Source organism: Lontra canadensis, unplaced genomic scaffold (genome assembly GCF_010015895.1).
Source record: "Lontra canadensis isolate GAN:19392208 unplaced genomic scaffold, GSC_riverotter_1.0 scaffold24, whole genome shotgun sequence".
Taxonomy (NCBI): Eukaryota; Metazoa; Chordata; class Mammalia; order Carnivora; family Mustelidae; genus Lontra; species Lontra canadensis.
Genome location: NW_022631018.1, coordinates 17,794,216 through 17,817,141, shown reverse-complemented (window position 1 = coordinate 17,817,141; position 22,926 = coordinate 17,794,216). Strand labels below are relative to the sequence as shown.

General features: G+C 43.5%; 1 protein-coding gene across 2 annotated transcripts in view; it reads left to right on the top strand.

The window, feature by feature from the left end:
• The first annotated feature begins 230 nt into the window (after positions 1–230).
• The window catches only part of FMN2 (formin 2), a 358,907-nt gene continuing 336,211 nt past the window's right edge, over positions 231–22,926 (top strand). Inside the window, exon 1 of one of the 2 annotated variants that reach the window (XM_032862943.1) lies at positions 231–1,999. In XM_032862943.1, the coding sequence (XP_032718834.1) occupies positions 427–1,999 (1,573 nt within the window). In that variant the 5' untranslated portion in view covers positions 231–426. The remainder of the gene's footprint in view (positions 2,000–22,926) is intronic. The other variant, XM_032862944.1, reaches the window with a different exon arrangement.

Below are 22,926 nucleotides of genomic sequence, written 5' to 3'. Positions count from 1 at the left end.
CCCGTGGCGGCCACGCGTTCGGTGCACGCGGCGGAGAGGAAAGTGCCCGAGACAGAGCAAGCATCTTCCGCGCGCGGCTTCGGCGAGGAGCCGGGCGACCGCGGCGGGGGCGGCGGCGGCCATCGGGGGGCCCGGCCCGGCCTGCGTTCCGCGCAGCCATTGGCTGGCTCCGAGCGCCGCACTGAGCATGTTCGAGCCCCGCTCGCGCCGCGCTGCAGCCGCCGCCACGGCCGCCGCGGGCGCGCATTGTGCGGAGAAGCGGCAGATGCGAGCAGCGCCGGCCACACGCGCGTCGGCCTCCTCGCGCAGAGGCTCGCCCGGCCGCCTGCCCGGCCCCCGCGCCTCCCCCTGTGCGGGCTGGGCGCCGAGGAGGGCCGGCATGGCCTGAGTGTCGGCGGCGCCTCGGCCGAGCAGCGGGGTTGCGACATGGGGAACCAGGACGGGAAGCTGAAGAGGAGCGCAGGTGAAGCCTTGCACGAAGGCGGAAGCGGCGCCGAGGATGCCGTTGGGCCCAGGGATGTGGAAGCCACAAAGAAGGGGAGCGGGGGCAAGAAGGCGCTGGGCAAGCACGGCAAAGGGGGAGGGGGCGGCGGCGGGGGGGAGCCGGGCAAGAAGAAGAGCAAGTCGGAATCCAGAGCCTCCGTGTTCTCCAACCTGCGGATCAGGAAGAACCTGTCCAAGGGGAAGAGCAGCGGCGGCTCCCGCGAGGACGTGCTGGACCCCCAGGCCCTGCCGACCGGGGAGCTGGACAGCGCGCACTCTCTGGTCACCAAGACGCCAGACCTCAGCCTCTCGGCAGACGAGACGGGCCTGTCGGACACCGAGTGTGCCGACCCCTTCGAGGTAACCCGTCCGAGGGACCATGGACCCGCGGAGGCTGGGGGTGGGGGCAGGGTGGTCTTGGAGGGTTTGGAGACCGCCGCGGGGACGCAGGATGGACAAAGGACCAGTTCGGGCTCGGACACGGACATCTACAGCTTTCACTCGGCCACGGAGCAGGAGGACCTGCTTTCAGACATTCAGCAGGCGATCCGCCAGCAACAGCAGCAGCAGCTGCTGCTGCTCCAGGGCCCCGAGGAGCCTGCGGCGCCCTCCACAGCCGCCTCCCCCCAGCCCGGGGCCTTCCTGGGCCTGGACCAGTACCTGCTGGGGTCCAGCAGCGCAGCCGGGGGGGCCCCTCGCAGTCCGGACACGGAGCAGGCGGTGCCTGCGCGCTCTGACCTGCCCGGCAGCCTGGTCCCCGAGCCCCGGGCGCCCGAGCAGCCCCCGCCCCCCGGCGGCCCCGGAGCCTCGGCGGAGCCCGGCCTGCCCGTGGGCCAGCCCGCGGCCGCAGACTCTCCCTCCTCCACAGCCTTCGCGTTCCCCGAGTCCTCGCCGGGAGAGGGCTCGGCCGCAGCCGCCGGGCCAGGGGCTGGGGACACTGACGAGGAGGGCGAGGAAGACGCATTTGAGGATGCCCGCCGAGACTCTCCGGGGGAGGCGTGGGGCCTGGGGGTGGGAGAGGGGCCCCCGGCGCCGGGGGCAGAGCCCGAGGGGGAGCCCGGCAGGCCCAGCGCCCCGGCGGCGGCCTCCCTGCCCAGCAGCCCCGCGCCCAGCCCGCGCTGCTTCAAGCCCTACCCGCTCATCACCCCCTGCTACATCAAGACCACCACCCGGCAGCTCAGCTCGCCCAACCACTCTCCCTCCCAGTCCCCCAGCCAGAGCCCGAGGATCAAGAGGCGGCTGGAGCCCTCCCTGAGCCGGGGGCCCAGAGCCGCCCTGGTGTCGGCCGCCGCTCCAGCCAAGAAGCACCGGGCTGACGGCGGCCTCGCCTGCGGCCTCAGCCGCTCAGCCGACTGGACCGAGGAGCTGGGCAGCCGCGCGCCCCCGGCCGGGGGCTCTGCGCACCTGCCGGAACGCGGGGCGGCCTCGGAGGGGAGTGGGGGGGCGCCCGCCGCGCAGGCCGCCAAGGTGTCTGGGGCCCCGGCGGCTGCTGATGGCTTCCAGAACGTGTTCACAGGTGAGTGCGCTCGTGGCGGAGTGGCTGCCAATCAGGGCCCTCCGCGGTCACCGGCTCCGGCTGAGACGCCTAGACCTGCTTCTGGCAAGTCCTGCCTTCCTAGGGGAATCCGTTCAGGTCCTGCACACCAGCTCAGTAAAATCTCTGTTTTTCTTTTCTTTTCTCTCTTTTCTTTTTCCTTTCCTTCCCCTTTTCCGTTCCTTCCCTTCCCTTTCCTTTCCTCTCTTTTCTTTTTTCGTCTTTTTTTTTCTTTTCTTTTCAGAGAGGACAGCTTTGTTGTGTCTCTCCTAAGTTGTCTCAAAAAAGGGCTCAGTCCATTTCTCCAAAACGTGCTGGTCTCTATGCCCAGCGTCCCACCAGACAGATGAACCCCCCCCCCTCTTTTTTTTTTTTTTTTTTTGGCATAGTTAGCTGAGCCATCATTCTCTTTCTGTCCTGATCCCCACAGCATTAAGAAGAACAAACTTGTTAATGATTCTTTGACAAGGGTCAAGAAACAAATAATTTATTCCAGTGCTATCCAGAGGCGATCTCTGACTGCTCTAACACGTGTGGGTATATATGTACGTATGTAATATGTAGTTCTAGCTCAGCCATCTGGGTAGGCTACTCACTGAACTTAAGGGGACATTCCTGTTTGCTGATGTGACCATATCTGACACATGGTATTAGAAAGTTAATAAATAATGAAATAGAATATTAGGGATAATTTTCATTGGGTTTTATGTCCAGTCAAAACAGGGCATAGCTTGGAGATAGTGAAGATGAGAAAACCAAAAGGACATGTAACCCAACTGGCACCTCTCTTCAGCCGTTGTTATAGATTCTGATGGGCACCGTGAAAGCCCAGCTAAGAGGTCCACTTACTGTGGTTAAAAAGCAAGTAGTGCAGTGAGTTTATCCTTTCTTATAGGCTGATAGGTCCCAAGGCCTTACCTTAAGTGCCTACTGGTAGAGCGACGGTTTGTTTCCTGTTCTCTTCTACTCTTAGTTATTAAAGGAAATATTGTCTAAGAATTTAAGGAGTAGAAAAGGATGAAAATTTATGCAATTGCTGGTAGGTTTGTGATAAATATTTGAATGATTAAAAATTTCAAATGTAATTCAAAAAGCTTAACATCCTCTGTTAAGTTTTTGATTAACCCATTTGATAAATGGGTTAGCTATAAAATATTTCTTTTCAAAAATTATTTGACAGAGTGAGATCACAAGTAGGCAGGGAGGAGGGTGGAAGGCCGGGGGTGGAGCAGGCTTCCAGCTGAGCAGAGAACCCCATGTGGGGCTCGATCCCAGAACCCTGGGATTATGACCTGAGCTGAAGGCAGAGGCTTAACCCACTGAGCCACCCATGCACCTCCCTATAAAACATTTCTTAAGTGACATTTCTCAATGGGCATAGCTACTTTGGCTAACTGCCATTAATGTTGTTTACTTGTATTTACTACATTTTTATTTTCACTTACGGATCACCTTTTATTTTACATTTATAGATTCTTTTTATTTTATTTTATTTTATTTTATTTTATTTGAGAGAGACAGCATGAGAGGGGAGGACAGAGGGAGAAGCAGACTCCCCATGGAGCTGGGAGCCTGATGTGGGACTTGATCCTAAGACTCCAGGATCATGACCTGAGCCGAAGGCAGTCACTTAACCAACTGAGCCACCCAGGCGCCCCCTATTTATAGATTCTTAAGAGTAGCTTCTTTTTATTCACTTTGTTCATTTATTTACTGCTGCTCCATTTCCCTCTCTCGCTCTCTTTTTAACTTCTCCTCCCTTCCCTTTATTGTGTAGGTTAAGTTAAAAGTAATGCTTATAGTCTAATACCCTGTAGATAAATTATAAAAATATAAACAAAGCAAAACAAATCCCCGAAAGACTATTTTGAAGGACGAAGACAGGAAAGTTCTTGAGTCAATTTTGTGAATTTACTGTTGGTGAGAAATCATATGTTTCCTCTTTAGGGAATCATTCATTTATAAATGTGTATGTATATGTATGTGTTTTTTAAAAAAGATTTATTTATTTGAAAGAGAGTGTGTGTGCAGGGGGAGAGGTAGGAGGAGAGAACCTCAAGCAGACTTCCCGCTGAGCCCAGAACCCAGACTTGGGGCTACATCCCAGGACCCTGAGATTATGCCCTGAACGAAACCAAGAGTCAGGTGCTCAACCCACTGAGCTGCTTGAGTGTCCCTCTAAATATATATTTTTAAATGAAAATGTCACCGTGATTCACATTATCATTTATTAATGGTTGCTCTTTCTAATAGATTAGACTTTGAATATACACTTTAAAAAATTTTTATTTATTTTTTAAAGATTTTATTTATTTACTTGACAGAGACACAGCGAGAGAGGGAACGCAGCAGAGGGAGTGGGAGAGGGAGAAGCAGGCCTCCCCCAGAGCAAGAAGCCTGATGTGGGACTCGATCCCAGGACTCTAGGATCATGACCTGAGCCGAAGGCTTAACGACTGAGCCACCCAGGCGCCCCACTTTTTTTTTTTTTTTTAAGATTCTATTTATTTATTTGACAGATCACAGGTAGGCAGAGAGGCAGGCATGGGGGTGGGGGCGAAGCAGGCTCCCTGCTGAGCAGAGAGCCCAACGAGGGACCTGATCCCAGGACCCCAAGATCATGACCTGAGCCGAAGGCAGAGGCTTAACTCACTGAGCCACCCAGGTGCCCCTATATATTCATTTCTTAAAATTAACAAATGTATATATGTATATTCTGGACATCCACATTGTACCGGGCAGTATGTTAGTGGCAGGACATACAAAGGTCATTAAGTCACTGTTCTGCCTCTCCAGGGTTCCCTGAGTACACAGGAACGGTGGGGAGGTGCAGTGCCGTCCTCTGGGAGCATCAGGGGTAAAGGGGCTGATTTCCTTGGCAGGGTCAGGGAAGAGGACTTCACAGGAAGATTGATCAGAGTCCTGATGATCATAGGCCCTAAACAGGCTGAAGATTTGTTTTCCCTGAGAGGAAAAAAAAGCTTGTTACTTGCATTGTATTTTAATTTGCTAAGTATTTCAAATTTGAAATTTCAGACTCTTAAAGGAGTCCTGTTCAGTAAGCACCTGTGTTCTGTTGGCCTCTCCAGGGAGTTTTTTTTTTGTTTTTTTTTTTTTTTTTTTTTTTTAACCCCGCAGGGGAGAAGTGTAGTGTGAGTTGTTTTAATATGGACATCAGGAGCGCCTGGGTGGCTCAGTGGGTTAAAGCCTCTGCCTTCGGCTTCGGTCATGGTCTCAGGGTCCTGGGATCGAGCCCCGCATCAAGCTCTCTGCTCAGCAGGGAGCCTGCTTCCTCCTCTCTCTCTGCCTGCCTCTCTGCCTACTTGTGATCTCTGTCTGTCAAATAAATAAAGAAAATCTTTAAAAAAAAATACGGACATCACTGACTTTGTCTTTGATGTTTGGATCTAGCTGGTCAGTGATCAGTAGATGTTTGTGTGGCCATTTCCATATATTTTTCTCCCCACTCACGTTCTCTAAAAGAAAGTGATAGGTTTAACCTAATCTTGTAACTGGTGGGGAAATGCAGGTAGGTAGAGAGAAGAAATGACTCTCTCAAGGTCACCCTGTGATTGGTTCAGAGGCAGAGCCAGAAATAGAAGCGGGTCCACTGATTTCAGTCTGAATGTCCTTGCTTCGTACTCATTTTTGAATCTTTGGTACGGAAGGACAACATCGAGTCAAAACTACTTATTAAAAAATAAAGAATTTTAAGTCTTCACTTAGGAGATGTTTCAGTTCTGTTTTTAATAAGACCAGTCCCTTTCGTTGTTGAGCATCCGGCCTGCCTTGGGCTGGAAGAAGAGGGGTTATTGGTCAGAGGAACCAGATTCCGTCTAGGCAGCTCTCAGGGAAACTGTTCTTGTAGTGGTTTGGTGAACCCAGAAGGACACTCGTCCCTGTTTCTCTGTTGCGGTTTGTTTTCTTGTCATCTGGCTTCACATTTGGTTCTTTTCCACCCTCTACAGTTTTATGGGCCTCTTGGATATTATCAGAGGCCTGAGGAACAGAGGCATTCTCCTTAGGGAAATTGGTTTTTTTGGCCTTAATTTTGCATGTCTTTGGCTCCATTAATTGCCAGCTGCCTTTGAAGCAGGTGATCATTGTATCTATAAATCTCCATAAACATCTTTTATTAAATCAGAGTGACGGTTGTCAGCTCTGGAGAAAGGAACAGATGTTGTTCCTTTTTAGTGCCTCCCAAGTGTAGGGAGAAAATTCAAGTGGAAAGAGATCTTTGTGGTACATGTTTGTGTTTGTTTGGTAGATAGAAAAACATTTAGTGATGATGGAAACCAAAACTTTATTTTGTGTTGGCTGTTAAAAACTGATGATGTGGGGCACCTGGGTGGCTCAGCTGGTTAGGTGTCTGCCTTCCGCTCAGGTCATGATCCCAGGGTCCTGGGATCGAGCCCTGGGTTGGGCTCCCTGCTCGGCGGGGAGCCTGCTTCTCCCTCTGCCTCTCCCAATCTCTTTCTGTTAAATAAAACAATGAAATCTTAAAAAAAAAAACAAACAAAAAAAAACCAACCGATGATGTTTTAGGCCATCACACTGAAATCTTTCCTCAGTTAATTTGTTGGGCATGCAGCTTTTTCCATGTTGCATAGGAAAAAAATGGCTTCTGAAATTTGAGAGGTTTTCCTTTGTCCATCAAGTCTAGCAGATGCTTGTTAATAGAGTTTTGCGGTTAGTTGGTTTGGACAGGTAAAATACTAAATTTGTGATGCTAAATCACTTTTGATAGGAGTCTTTCCAAAATCAGTTATGCGCTGATCTGTCCTTTTCTAAACACGTGGAATCAAAGTTTAATCTGTTTTCAACGGCTTAGTGTCATCATCAGGCAGGTCGTGGTTAGGTGCTGTGAAAATATTGGGGAAGCGTTCATGCTGCTGGTTCCTGTCTCCTGTTTCCGAGTGTTTGTGTCTTTGCTTCCTGATGTCCGCTAGTCCATTCACGGGGCTGTCTTTTTTCTCTTCGCCACCCCTCATACTTCTGATTTGATTTTTCTGATCACTTTGTTATCGGTTGGCAAATCCTGTAATTATAATGTAAAGTTATATTTATTACACTTCTACTGAGTGCCAGCCACTGTGTTGCATTACATAATTATCTGTAATCCTTAGAACAGCCTCGAAATAAAGCTATTTATTTCTCTTTTCCCAGTGAGCTAAGCAAGGTTCAGACAAGTGAAGTGACTTGCCTCAGGGCAGTAAAAGCTGGTCAAAGCTTCATCTAGAATGTGGACTTGGATAAGCAAATCTGTTGTTAACGTGTACAAAATGAAATCCAGTGTATCAGCCAGCTTTTAAATGACTAGCTAATTAGTGAATGGCTTGTGCTTTGGCAGTTGGATTGTATGACTCTCATTTTGGCTTTTCTAAAGGTTATCTTGATTTTTATATCCATAGAGATACTCCAGTGTAGGAGTACAGGTTTTCTTATATAGCTTGTTAAATGATTTAACTGTGAATTTGTTGAAGACAGTTGCTGTCTTATTTCTAGTGTTAGCATGTGACAGAGACTGGATGTCGTTCATGTCCAATACATGAAGGAAAGTCAGAAATCATCCCTGATGTGCGTATATAACGCATCTTACTGTAACGGGAAAAGGGCTTCTATGCATGCTCTGCTTTTTCCTGTATTTGGACATTTCTTAAAATTAACAAATTATTTTATCAGGATAAATATAAAATTAACAAATTATATCAGAATAGATTTTGGTAACAAAAGCTAGGGCTGGAAACACTGTTCTTAAATGTCTTCATTTTATTTTTTAAAGATTTCATTTTTATTTATTTGGCAGAGACAGTGAGAGAGCGAGCACAAGTAGGGGGAGTGGGAGAGGGAGAAGCAGGCTTCCTGCTGAGCAGGGAGCCCAATGCAGGGCTCCATCCCAGGACCCTGGGATCATGACCTGAGCTGTACTTAACGCCTGAGTCACCCAGGCTCCCCCTTAAGTCATTTTAGTCTGATCTGCAACATCCTTTCTCATGTTTTCTTTAAGACTGTTTGGATTGAAGTCAAGTACCCCAGTGATGGGTTTTAATGTCTGCTTTATGAGCTGCGGAGTGGCCTACTTCTAAGTGCATTTAGGCTTAGGATATAAGCAATGTGTATTTGAAATTGAACAGGTGCTTTTTGAGCTGTGTTTCCTTCTGATTCTATTAAAAACTGCTGAACACATTCAGTCCGATGATGGTACAGCAGTTGTTCTACTGTCATTCTAGATGAATTTGTATCTTAGCTTTTTCAAGGGACTCTCGAGTAATTTTTTCTTACACATATGAAGCTAGAGGAGTCATTTCACATTAATAATGTGAAAATTAAATGAAATAGTTTATATGGAGCCACTACAGCTCTGTCTGGTAGAGGCATGTAATTGGTGCTGTGTGCTTTCCTCTGCTGGTTTATTGCCTTAATAAACTTCATTACTCAAAGTGGACCAAAACCAAATTGGTTAAGACAAAACAAAACAACTCTGAAACCGTATGCAGAAGGTTGATTCATGTACCTAATCACTGTTTTATTCCCAATCATTTATGCATCATTTTCTTCCTTCTATCATTTTCTGTGATTGTTGGTTTCCTTCAGAGTTTGGATAAGGAAAGCCTACGTTGGAGATGTGGCTGTGTGATTAGGGACAGTTGCTCCTTTTTAAAGGGGGGGTGGGGAAGAGGAGGCAGCAGGCAGACACCCTTAGGATTTTCGCTCTGCAGAGCATCTGGTGGCAAGGCCTGACTTTGCAGCCTGAACCTCCCACCATTTCCTGCATAATCTCTCAACTTTAGACAAGTTAATCTGTTTGCTGTTTGATGAATGTACATTTCATTTTCCTGATTTGTGCCTTTGCCTTGAAGTTTTTACCCTCTTGGACCACACTTATTTGTCTCTCGATTTAGCATCTGAAAGGGCTGTTTAAATTCCCATTTTCATTTTTTGTGTCTTTACGAACGACCCTTAACGGGCATCATTTATTTCCGTGTCTCGGCACTTACCGTCTGCATCATACTATGAACGCTTTTTGGGTTTAGGGATCCTTTGGTCTTTTTTCTCACCTATTTCTGCTTTTCCTTCCACCTTGGATACTCACCTGCTTCTGTCCATCATCTAATCTCTATCAACACCTCTACCAATGTCTCTTCTGTGTCTGCGGTGTACCAGGAATATGATGGACACTTAGCATACTGGGTTTTTATGAATAATTGTTGCCACTTTTAAAATTTTTACCTACTTTTTTTTTTTTTTTTTTGAAAGACTTATGTGTTTTAGAGAGAGAATGAGCATGAGTTGGGGGAGGAACAGTGGGGCGGTGCGAATCTTCAATGGACTCCCCCGCTGAGCACGGAGCCCAACGTGGGGCTCCATCTCATGACCCTGAGATCATGACCTGAGCTAAAACCAAGAGTTGGGGGGTGCCTGGGTGGCTCAGTGGGTTAAGCCTCTGCCTTCGGCTCAGGTCTTGATCCCAGGGTCCTGGGATCAAGCCCTGCATCGGGCTCTCTGCTCAGCAGGGAGCCTGCTTCCCCCCCACCCCCCACCTCCTGCTTCTCTGCCTACTTGTGATCTCTGTCAAATAAATAAACAAAATCTTAAAAAAAATAAAACCAAGAGACACTCAGCTGACTGAGCCACCCAGGCACCCCCCACCATTTTTTTTTGAAAAGGCAAGTTGGGTATCTAGGCTTCCTATTGGTAACTTCCTATTGAATTCATACTGGAAAAGTACTAACATTTTTGATCAGTCGAAATTAATTATTTTTATTGAGGTATGATTGAATCTGAGGAAATAATGATACTTTGATAGAACTTGTTTTGAAAGAACATCTTGTATTTGTTGGTTGATTTTAAAATAGCAATGAATGCAGTAATTGAGCTTCCAATTATAAATTTTGTTGGCGATGAAAGAAGAAGTAAGGAAATAGAGAAAATTTTATTGCTCTGTTTATTCCTGCTTGTGTGTTGTAAGTAATAACCTGATGTTACTGAAATTTAGCATTAAGGGACCATTAGGAAGAAACAAATAACTACTGCTTGTGGCTTGATCGTTATTGGATATAATTTTAGTGGCTGAAAACTTTCCCAGGCTTTTTTTTTAATATTAAAATTATAAATATATGACAAATACGACTTCTCATCAATTTGAAATGCTATTTAGTAAAGCAAGGTATTACCGCATCGACATTATATGAACAGACAACGACAGTTATCGGATGCTATAAGAGGACTCTAACCATGCGGGCGAATTGTTACTCTCGGACACGTGCGCCTCTGTGGATGAGAGAAAGGGAAACATGCACGTCCTCCACCTTTCCAAGGATGTCCCGGGAGGTGTTGATTGGATAGAAGAGCTTCCACTCTTCTGCGATCCAGTCAGTTTCCACATATCCTGAACCTACTCGAAGCTGTATTTTCTGTTCTACCAGAGCCACAATGGGCTGAAGATAGTCTATTTATTTTCAGGGGCAATGGGATGATTTCTTGAAAAAATTAAGCCTGTACGGTGTTTTAAATGCTGCTGTTTTACTACTCAGTTTCTTCTTTTTATACTTCAAGCAGAAGCGTTTTTTGTTGTGCCCAGTAACGAAGTGGGCTCCTATGGAAATGAATTCTGTGTCATTTAAGCTGTGGCTTTGCACACACGGGAGGGGAAGGAGTGAGTTTAGCAGGAAGCTCGTAGCTTGCTGCGGCAGTAGCACAGGCGGAGACGTCTTTCAGTCTGTCTCCCTTTCTAGAGGATGTCACCGGTTTCCTGGAAGACCCGGGGCAGTCACTTCTTCCCTCTTCTTGGAGCCCTGGTTTCCCGGGCCCAGACACGAAAGCTGCTTCGTCCAGGTCTCATCCGGCCTGGAGTTCTGTGGAAGGGACCGTTGTAGCAGTTACCTTTTCTGCTAATGGTGATGCTCTGCATGTTTCGTTTCTCTTTATTGTTAGAGCTGAAGACCGTCCCCCTGGGGGAGGGTGCATTCGTGCGGTGGGGTAAAGACAGCACTGGCGGTCAGGGATGGCCAGAGCAGCAGTGTTTGGATTTCGCTACCTTCGACTGATTGTTGATCGACACTGCAGGGAGTGCGATCTGGACTGCTCGGACGGCCAGTATCTGACGGGAATCTAGGATCTTGTGTTTCTGAGCACGAAAGTTATGAGTAGGTATGGTGTATGGCTGACATGCTTTATGAGAAGGAAAGCTGTGTCGTACAATGTATGAGGCAGGGAGTGTAATGAGCGTGTCTGTGGAGTCTTCCTAATACGGACAGCAAACTGAGCAAGTTTTCTTGTTTTTTTGAAGATTTTGTTTATTTGACACAGAGACACACAGCGAGAGAGGGAGAGGTAGGTCCCCCGCTGAGCAGGGAGCCTGACATAGGGCTCAATCCCAGGACCCCAGGATCATGACCTAAGCCGAAGGCTGACGCTTAACGACTGAGCCACCCAGGCGCCCCAGAATCTTAAAAAAAAAAAAAAAATAAGGAAGTTAAAATACATTTATGGAACTGTATTGTATTTATAACAAAAAAATCCTCGTGTAAGTATACACCCATGCAGTTCAAACCATTATTATACTCAAGGTTCAACGATATTGATTTTTGTATGTTTTCAATTTTCTCAACTGTGCTTACTCATAATTTTTATTAATCTATGGTATTCCGTGTAGAAGTTTTCATTGACTAAAAAAACTTTCTTAGAGACGGAGGCTAAAAGGTTTTGAGAACTCCTAGGATTTTTACTTTTGTTTTATTGTCCGTGAAGAAGTGCAGTTTAAGCCCATTAAGAAGCAAATGCATAGAATAGAGCTATTTGAGGCTTACAAATGAATTAATTTGAATACTCTGTGGAAAGTTATGTAAACAATGAGTCTCTTCACTCTTAACATACAAGTCTTATCTTTTCTTTTTAAATATTTTATTTGTTTATTTGACAGAGAGCTAGAGAGAGAGCACAAGTAAGCAGAGCAGCAGGGAGGGGGGAAAGAGAGAAGCAGGCTCTCTGCTGAGCAGGGAGCCCGATGTAGGGCTCGATCCCAGGACCCTGGAATCATGACCCGAGCCGAAGGCAGCCGCTTAACCAACTGAGCCACCCGGGTGCCCCACAAGTCTTATCTTTTAAAAGTAATGAAAACAATGGGATAACAACAGAGATAATCTTTTGCAACTCAATTTTTTTTAAAAGACTTTTATTTATTTATTTGACAGAAAGAGATAGGGAGAGAGGGAACACAAGCAGGAGGAGCTGGAGAGGGAGAAGCAGGCTCCCCGCTGAGTAGGGAACCTGACGTGGGGCTTGATCAAGGAACCTCAGGATCATGACCTGAGCTGAAGGCAGACGCTTAACGACTGAGCCACCCAGGTGCCCCTCCAACTCATCTGTTAGCCCAGGTACCTGTAGATCATTGGCCTCTCCTCTTCCACTCTACGCCTTTTGGAACCTATAGACGAATACTTCCCCTTGGAGACATAAGGTATGCAAATTCTTTATGGGAGGTGTTATATTTTGCAGCTACCTAAGATGTTCTGCAAGATGATTATATCTTCCAGCGCTATTTTGGTTAAATGGCTTTGAGGGTGTAAAATGTTTGGATAGTATCCTGGTAGTTTATTTCAGGATATAGGATTTGATCTGTGTCTTCCAATTTTAGAAAAATCCCAAAGTGTGTTGACTCTGTTGGATCTAGCATATTGTGGGTGGGCATATGAGGTTGACTAAGAACTGCAGTGATTTCTGCAGACAGACCGTTGTCTGAGCCAAACGTGCGGTATAAGTGAAAAAGTCATCCTAGAAGACTTCTGTCTCTGATTCAGATTATTTCGGTAAGGAGGCTTATTTGATTCTGAATTCACAGATCATTTTCTCCACCATCTGCCTTGGGATAGTAAAAGCTGGCATACAGATTTAGGTAGCTTTAGGCTAATCCCTAAGGTTGAGCCACCAATTTCCTTTTGGTTTTATTACCGATTAAAGTTACCGATCTCTAGCTTCTTTCTCTCTCCTGGGCATCAGACACATCCCACTTAGCTATCATGGCTCTGGCTCCTCTCTGAGAATTCTCTACAAGACAAGAGAGTAAACTATTAACAATATAAAGATGGGCGGCTAGTGCAGTTTAGAAATATGTCAGAGATTCCTTACTGCCCTGAGGCTAAAGTTTAAAATCTCTACTATATATGTATTAATATTCTAACGCTCCATGGTTTTATCCCCTCCTTGTTGCTCAGTGTGTCCCTTATCCTGAATGTTTCAGTTCCTCAGCCATCTCATGTTTTCTCTAGTAGTTTTAGATGATATTGACACTCTGTTCCTGATCTTCAGGGGAGAAACAAAGAGCATTTACTCATACCCCTCGGTACATGACACATCCCATCATTAGTCCATGCAAAACTCTTCATTTTGTCCATATTTATTCCCTGTAGAGGTTTCCTTCCGTATCCAAAAATACAGTATTCCTATGCAAACTTCTGTAAGCGGAAATGGTGCAAAGCAAAGAAACAATTACCATTGATTTATATGGGAAAATTTTTGAGGGTTCCCAGACTCGAAAAACAACCTCTTTTAGGCTTCTTCTGATACTTTAAGATACATCTTGCTAATGGCTGCTCGAAATAAATGAAGATACAGTACAGATGCTCGTAGACACTGTTCTACTCTGGAGACGTGGTGCTGACATCCTGCGTGTAGTTCCTCGGGAAGGCGCTGCGGGCGCCACTCTCCGTGCTTGGAGCTTACGCAGCTTCTGTAAAGGTCCCCCTAGAAGAGAAAGGCTCGGTGCTGTTTTCATTTTTTGACTTTTTTCGAGAAACCGAAAAAGTCCTTTTTGGATTTCTTTCGGTGAGTGAAAATAAGTACTAATGTGGATCTTTTGCAAAAGCAAATTGGCATTATGTGACCTTTTGAAAGGAGGGAATAGCTGTGTGTTCATTTCCTACTCTGCCCTCCCAAAGGGCGTAGGGAACAGTGTGTGTGTGTGTGTAGGGAATTGCTTTTGATGTTTGACATCCTTGAAATTGTATGTAGTTTTGCAAAGTATATAATATTTCTGTATATATTTTAGTTTATCCAAATATTCTGAGTTGGAATTCTTTCTGTTGCTTTTTGTTTTTTATTTTTAAAGATTTACTTATTTGAGAGAGCGTGGGGAGGAGCAGCGGGGGAGAGAGTCTTAAGCAGACTCTTCATTGAGCACAGAGCCCCGTGACCCTGAGCTCACACAACTAGGAGTCAGTTGTTTAACTGGTTGGGCCAACCGGGTGCCCCTTTGTGTTGCTTAAAAAAAAACCAACACCCCAAAACTCAGCAGGGTTTGGAAAGAACTTTATACATTTTTCTGGGTGATTATCTGTCAAGTTCATTGCTTCTTTACTGCTTTATAATATTCCAGAAAGTGAGGGTTCTGCTGGGGTGTACACACCAGGGGGCACTGTTCACCTTTCTTTTTTTTTTTAAGATTTTATTTATTTATTTGACAGACAGAGATCACAAGTAGGCAGAGAGGCAGGCAGAGACAGAGACGGGGAAGCAGGCTCCCCACTGAGCAGAGAGCCCGATGCGGGACTCGATCCCAGGACCCTGAGATCATGACCTGAGCAGAAGGCAGCGGCTTAACCCACGGAGCCACCCAGGCGCCCCAGCTTTGTAATCTTTAAACTTTATTTAAGCCTTTTTTTTTTTTTTTTTTTTTACGATTTTATTTCTTTATTTGACAGATCACAAGTAGGCAGAGAGGCAGGCAGAGAGAGAGGGGGAAGCAGGCTCCCCACTGAGCAGAGAGCCCGATGCGGGACTCGATCCCAGGACCCTGAGACCGTGACCTGAGCCGGAGGCAGAGGCTTAACCCACGGAGCCCCCCAGGCGCCCCCACAGTTCAGTTCACCTTTTATTGTGTGTGACTCGTGTACCCTGTGGTTGTGCCGTGTGGTTGCTCTGTACGTTCCTCCTACTGTAAGTGTTTGCACAGCGATGAACACCTGGACGGACTCTCCTGCTCTGCAGCCACGGGCAACACTGCTGAACATGCCTGTGGGAGAGCTTCTGTGGGATATTTATTCAGGAGTGAGGGTGCTGGGCCATAAAGTATTTACTTAATTTGTCTAGGTGCTGTCAGATTATTTTCCAGAATGTTTCCCCAGTTTTTACTCTATGAATGCAGTGAATTGGCACTTACCTAATTTTTGGATTTTTTCCAAATCCAATGAGGGAAAGTAGTATCTTGTTTTACTTTTTATTTTATATCCATCTGATGGCTAATGCCTTTGAGAAAACTTTTGTTTATTTTTAGCCATTTGGGTAACGCCCATCTGAATTGCCTGTTGATATCCTCTTTTCTTTTTCTGTAGGGTTTCCTGATTTTCCGTATTTATTCACAAGGGTTCTCTTTATCTTTGTAAATCCTTGATATTATTTTATTACCGGTGTTACGGATATGAAGGATTGTCACTAAGCTCCTGGTGTTCTTTCCTTACATTAGAGGCTAACATAAAAGTGATGCTTCTCAGAGTCCCCCTGCAGGTTTTGTTTCAAATGTGGCTTAGGTTTGGTGAATTTCCACCTGATTTGGAAGACCCAAATGAAGCCTAGGACCAACTTTTTTTGGTTTGCACTTACATGTACAGCTGTGGAACTGTAGATCCTTCTGGGGCTGTGTCAGCAGAGGTCTACCGTTCAGGTGTTCTTTTCTTGAGATGGTGGGGCATGGTGTGTCCCTGCTCCTGGTGTGGCTGGTGGCTGGGGGAGCACAGGTCTGGGGCTGATGGCAGAGGTAACATCCAGCCATGAGGCTTCCTAATTCTAGCAATGGGAGTGTGCTCTCAAAGCCCAGGACTTGAGATCAGAGAAGAGGCAACCACTTCCTTGGTGGCCTGGTTTTAATTTGGTTCTTGGTGGGTAGTTCTAAAAAGATGCTACAGTCTTTTTCTTTAGCCCTTCCAAGAATCTGTACAATAAGAAATTCCCTGTAGCAACTCTCTCTTACTGTTGAAACTATTTGGAGTAGACTCAGTTGTATGTAATCACTGGACTCTTAACATGTAGAATCAGTTTTAGACATTATATATATCTTCCTCTAATATTTCATACCTCCTTTACCTTTGTTGTGTCCCTGATTGAAAAGAAATACTTAAATTTTGATGTGATCAATGCTATTTTTCACTGATGTTTTGTGCTATTCTCTTATTTAAGGAATCGTGTCTTATTGCTTGGTTACATTCTCTTCTCCATAGTCTTCTGTTAGCTTTATCATTTTACCTTTTATATTAAGCCTTTGAACTATCTAGCGTCCTCTTGCGTGTATGATGTAATGTAGGGATTCAGTTTTCTTCTTAATATGGCAAGCCAGTTTTTCAACATCATCTCCTATATAGCTTTTATTCATTGATTTTTCATATACATTTATATGATTCCCATACATAGGTAAGATTGTTTCTGAGGGTCTATTCCTTTTATGTTTGATTTTCTGTCTTCAGTGAGTACTATACAGTTTTTAAAAATGACTTTGCAATGTGTATAATTACCTGGAAGTGTGCCATTTTTCAAAGTTGTTGAACCTGTTGCCTTCCATCCAAGTGTGGAGTTTCTTAAAAAGTCCTGATGGTATTTGATCTCTTATTAAACTTATAGATTAAATTAAGGATTATTGTCACTTCTGTGAAAGACCTCTTCATTAATTTAGCTCACTTATGTTCTTTTACTAGCGTTCTGGACTTTTCTCCATGGAGGATTTCTGTTTTCCTTGCTGATGCTTCATATGTTTTATTGCTAAGGGTAGTGGTATCTTGCTTTTGTATTCTTTTTTTTTTTTTTTAAAGATTTTATTTATTTATTTGACAGGAAGAGAGCACAAGTAGGGGGAGAGGCAGGCAGAGAGAGAGGAGGAAGCAGGCTCCCTGCTGAGCAGAGAGCCTGATGCGGGGCTCGATCCCAGGACCCTGGGATCATGACCCGAGCCGAAGGCAGAGCCTTTAACCCACTGAGCTACCCAGGCACACTTTTGTATTGTTTCTGGTTATTATTTGGCTAAATCTTTTCAATGTCTTTCAGTTATGTGGCATGATTTCCTTTATAAATATTTTTTAAACCTAAAGGGTAGTTAGTAATATCTGAAGTGTATAGTTAAGATTCTGATCCAACTGTATGGGTTTTGGGATTTCTGATCCAATGTGTACCCCCCGCCCCCGGCTCCAGCACTAAGCAATTCCTTATGACATCAGCTAGGTGTTTTATAAGTCAACTTAATATTGGCATTATTTACCTGGAGATAGCATCAGATCCCATAGGTTAAGGTTTCAATCCTACCAGTCTGCCCCCTCTTCACATGGCAACCAAAAGTCTAGGTGGTAACCTGGACTTCTGACTGACCAGCTGTGGGTTCCAACAGCCCTCTCCTTGGGTTCGATTAATTTGCTAGAGCAGCTTACAGAGCTCAGAGAAATATTTTACTTACTAGATTACCATAAAATGGTATAACTTTATTATAAAAGTTTATTATAAAAGGATGTGACTTGGAACAGTCAGAGGAAAGCCATACTTAGGGAAGGTGTGGGGAAGGTGTGGAAGGAACTCTTAAGTTCTCACGCCACCCTCCCCAGTGTGTTCACCAACCTGGAGAATATATATATATATATATTCTTACATATATATACATATGTACATATTCATATATATATATATATTCATACATATATATATGTATTCTTAATAAATCATCTCACCGGGCGCCTGGTGGCTCAGTTGGTTAAGCATCTGCCTTCGGCTCAGGTCATGACCCCAGCTGGGGTCCTGACTCTTGGTTTCAGCTCAGGTCATGATCTCGGGGTCCTAAGATCAAGCCTCATGTCAGGCTTCACACTGGGCCTGGAGTCTGTTTGGGATTCTCTCTTCCTCCTCCTCGGCCACCCACCCCGCCCCTCAACTCGCACAGCTCTCTCTCAAAAAACCCAAAAAATCACAATATCACAATAGTCATATGGGCTTTTAAAGGCAGTAGTTTCTTTCTTTTTTTTTTAACAGCAAAATAATTGGAATATAACCTAGATCATGATGTCTATTGCGTAGATTCTTTTGCAATTATTGTGGTTGTTGTGGCTTTCTTTTTGTCATTGTGTGTGATTAGTCTTTGTGTATCTCTGGCTCTCTTTGGGGAGTTACAATCCTGAAATCCAGAAGCATTATTAACCTTTTAATTTAGCAGGTTGTTTTTTATACTCAACATTAATAAAAATCTCTAATATTTGAAGCAGTTCAAAGGCATCATTTAAAGAAGTATATATTTTATCCAATCAAAAACACCCATCCCTTGGTTTCCGTTGCGTATTTCTCCTTGGTTTGCCTACTACATTTTAGGCTCACTTTTCATACCTTCAACTGGTTTCCCTCGTCCACCTTAACATCTGCCCTCCAGAACCTTTTCCATGCCTGTCTTAAGTTTCTGGTTCAGTTCTTTCATGAATTCCAGGTGCAGATTTCCTATTGCCTTAAAAATGTGTCTGTAGGAATATGGGAGTAGATCCAAACTCAACTTCTCTTTCCTCTAAACCCAAATTGCTCCCTTATTTATTGCCTGCCCTGGTGGATGTTAATAGTTCTGGCATGGACCGTTACCTGTTTCTTAAGCCAAAATCTGGGAGTTGTGCAAGTTAGCCAAGTTCCTCACACTTTCTCTTTATTAAATCCAACCAGACACTAAAACTGGTTAAAATACATCTCAGCATATTTCTGAAAATACTCATCCCGTTCTTTCCGGGGGAATGTTCAGTGTTCTTCTCACAATTATTCGGTGGCTCTCCATTGACCTCAGAGACAAGCTTTAAACTTGGGGTATAGATCCAAGCAGAAAATTGAATGTGTTCAGCCTAGAGGAGCTAGATTTGCTAGGCGTTGTATGATTTAACTGAACACAAAGGAGGCTGTCCCTTATAGAACATCCAGCCTTGGAGTGGATGATCTTGAAAGGAGTGATTTCACTGTTCACGGGAGGTGTTCACACAGACTGGATGAAGATCTCCTGGGGTCCTCCTAACCCTGGGGAGGTGGAGCTTGGTAACCACTGACCTTCCTTACAACCAGACAAGACCATGATGTTTGACTTCTAAAGTAAGAGCAGTGGTTGTGGTCTGTTTGTCTCATTCCTTCGATTTGAGACTGCTTTAAATATGCCCAAAACTCTTCAACCAGAGGTGTTTTAGAAGCTGCCATTTATTAGATTCACTTTTCTGGATTTAACTTAATAAACTAAAATTAATTTTTTTCTTTTAAAGTATTTCCCTCTGACATATCTCATGTTTGCCTTTAAACATTTGACTTGCTCCATGAGCTTAAAAAAAAAAAAAATCCCCAAATAAATCCATATTCTAACATAGGTCCTAAAAAATGGTTGGTAGTCATTGTTATTTATGTTCTATGATATCATTTGGCCAATTTTATTAGATTTATTAGATTACATTTCTTGATCTGTTTTTGCCAAGTTTCAGCTCTTGATTAATCAAAGTTGCATAGCTTTTTTTTTTCTTTCTCAGAGAAAACCTTGATGGAAGCCAAATATGAACTTCATACACATTTTCATAGGCTCTGTAGTGATGCTAGTCAGAGGTCTATATACCAAAGTCACATTTTTTTGTCTTATTTATTTATATATGTATGTATGATTGACACAGTGTTACATTAGTTTCAGGTGCACAACTTAGTTTTTTGACAAGTTTATATATATATAATGTCATATTTACCGCAAGGGTAGCTAACTTCTGTCAATGCACAATGTTATTATAATATCATTGATTGTATTTTATGCTGTGCCTTTTATTCCTGGGACTTATTCATTCCATAACTGGAAGCCAGTATCTCCCTTTCCTTTTATTCATCTTGCCCAACACCCACTGTTCCTCCCCTCTGGCAACCATCAGTTTATTCTCTGTATTTATAGCTCTGATTCTGCTTTTTGTTTCTTTATTCATTTTTTTTTTCTTTTTAGATTCCACCTGTGAGTAGAATCATGTGGTATTTTTCTTTCTCAGTCTGACTTACTTAGGTAATACCCTTTACGTCTGTCCGTGTTGTCACAAATGGCATGGTGACATCCTTTTTATGGCTGTATACTATTCCACTGTGTGTGTGTGTGTGTGTGTGTGTGTGTGTGTGTGTACCATAGTTTCTTATCAATTCATTTATTAATGGACACATAGGTTGCTTCCATCTCTTAACTATTGTGAATGATGCTGCAGTAAACATAGAAGTGCATAGATCTCCTCACATTAGTGTTTTCATTTTCTTTGGAGTAAATACCTAATATGGAAATACTGGGTCATATGGTATTTCTATTTTTAATTTTTCGAGCAATCTCCATACTGTTTTGCACAATGGCCACAGCAGTTTACATCCCCACAGGCAGTGCAGGAGGATTCCTTTCTCTCCATGTCCTTGCCAACATTTGTTATTTCTTGTCATGTTGATTTTAGCCATTCTGACTAGTGTGAGGTGACATCTTATTGTGGTTTTGATTTGCATCTCCCTGATGATGAATGATGTTGAGTGTCTTTCATGTATCTATCGGCCATCTCTACATCTTCTTTAGAAAAATATCTATTCAGGTCCTCTTCTCATTTTTTAATCAGATTTTTTTGGGTGTTAAATTGAATAAGTTCCTTATATATTTTGGATATTAACCCCTTATTGGCTGTGTCATTTGCAAATATCTTCTCCCTTTCCATAGGTTGTCTTTTTATTTTTTTGATGGTTTCTATTGCTGTAAAAGAGTTTTTTTATTTTGATGTAGTCCCAATAATTTATTTTTGCTTTTGTTTCCCTTATCCTAGGAGACATATTTAGGAAAAGTTGCTATGGCTGATGTCAAAGAAATTACTGTCTGTGTTTTCTGCTAGGATTTTTATGGTTTCAGGTCTTTAGGTCATTTAGGCCTTTAATCCCTTTTGAGTGTATTTTTGTGTATGGTATTAGGAAGTAGTCTGGGTTCATTCTTTCAAGTGTAGTTGTCCAGTTTTTCCAGCACCATTTATTGAAAAGAATTTCTCTTCTCTGTTTTATATTCTTATCTCCTTTATCATAAATTAATTGACCAAATAATCATGGGTTTATTTCTGGGGTCTCTATTCTCTTGCATTGATTTATGTGTTTGTTTTTGTGCCAGTTTCAAACCCTTTTGATTACTATGGCTTTGTGGTGTATCTTGAAATCTGGGACTATGATACCTCAAGCTTTCCCTGCCCCCCCAGGGATTGCTTTGGTTATTTGGGGTCTTTTGGGGTTCCATACAAATTTTAGGAATATTTGTTCTAGTTTTGAGAAAAGCGCTACTAGTATTTTGGTAGGGATTGCATTAAATCTGTAGATTGCATTGGGTAGTATGAACATTTTAACAATATTAATTTTTCCAGCACATGATTATGGAATATCTTTCCATTTGTTTGTGTCATCTTTAGTTCCTTTCATCAGTGTTTTATAGTTCTCAGAGTACAAGTTGTTCACTTTTTTGGTTAAGTTTATTCTTAGTTATTTTATTCTTTTTGGTGCAATTGTAAATGGAATTGTTTCTTTAATTTCTCTTTCTGCTAGCTCATTATTAGTGTATAGAAATAGTACCAATTTCCAGGTATCAATTTTGTATCCTGCTGCTTTACTGAATTTTCTAGTAGCTTTTTTGTTTTTAAGATTTTATTTATTTATTCATTTGACAGAAAGAGAGATCATAGGCAGAGAGGTAGGCAGAGAGGGAGGGGGAAACAAGGAGCCCAATGAGGGACTCAGTCCCATGACCTGAGTATCATGACCTGAGCCAAAGGCAGCAACTTAACCGACTTAGCCACCCAGGCATCCCATTCTAATAGCTTTTTGATGGAGTCTTTGTTTTTTAAAAAAATTTTAATAAAGATTTTATTTATTGGAGAGAGAGAGAGTGATGGGAGGGGCAGAGAGAGAGGGAGAGAGAGACTCTCAGACTTCGTGCTGAGCACAATACAGGGCTTGATCTCATAACCCTGAGATCATGACTTGAGCCAAAATCAAGAGTTGGACACATAACCAACTGAGCCACCCAGGCACCCCTTATTGGAGTCTTTAGAAATTTCTAAAGTATCCTATCATTTGCAAGTAGTGACAGTTTAACTTCTTTACCTTATTTCTTTTTCTTGTCTGATTACTGTGGTTAGGACTTCCAGTACTATGTTGAATGAAAATGGTGAGAGGGGACATCTTTATTTTGTTCCTACCTTAGAGGGAAAGCTCTCTTTTTCTCCATTGAGTATAATGTTAGCTGTGAGTTTTTCACAAATGGCCTTTATTATGTTGAGGTATGTTCCTTCCTCTTTTTGTTGAGTTGTTTTCTTTTTTTTCACAATCATGAATGGATGTTGTACTTTGTCAAATGCTTTTTCTGTATCAGTCAAGGTGATCGTATGATTTTTTGTTTTATTTGTTGATGTGGTGTGGCACTGATTCCAAAGTCACTTTTTTTTAAGTAGGCTCCATGCCTAGTATGGACCCCAGTATGGGGCTTGAACTCATGACCCAGAGATCAAGACCTGAATGAGATCAAGAGTTGGATGCTTAACCAACTGAGCCACCCTGTCGGCTCCCAGATCAATTTTTAATGCTTTGCTGTGTGACATTTTATTGTAATTGATGTCAAATACATTTATTACTACTCTTTTCCATATTGTCAGTGTCAGGTGACAAAATGCATCCTGTAAGTCCCAGTTCACCAGGCAGAGCAGTCAATGTCTTCAGAAAAATTATAAAGGTGCATGGTATCGAGGACTTGGAAAAACCAGCACATCTGCAGGCCAATCTGCAAGTGTCTTATAAAGTTTAAATATCAACATATTTCTTCCTTATCTGGAGTTTTGAGCCTGATGATGTGCTCGGAGGAAGGAGTTTCCTGTAAGAGTGTCTAGTCCATGCTGGGCACACAGGCA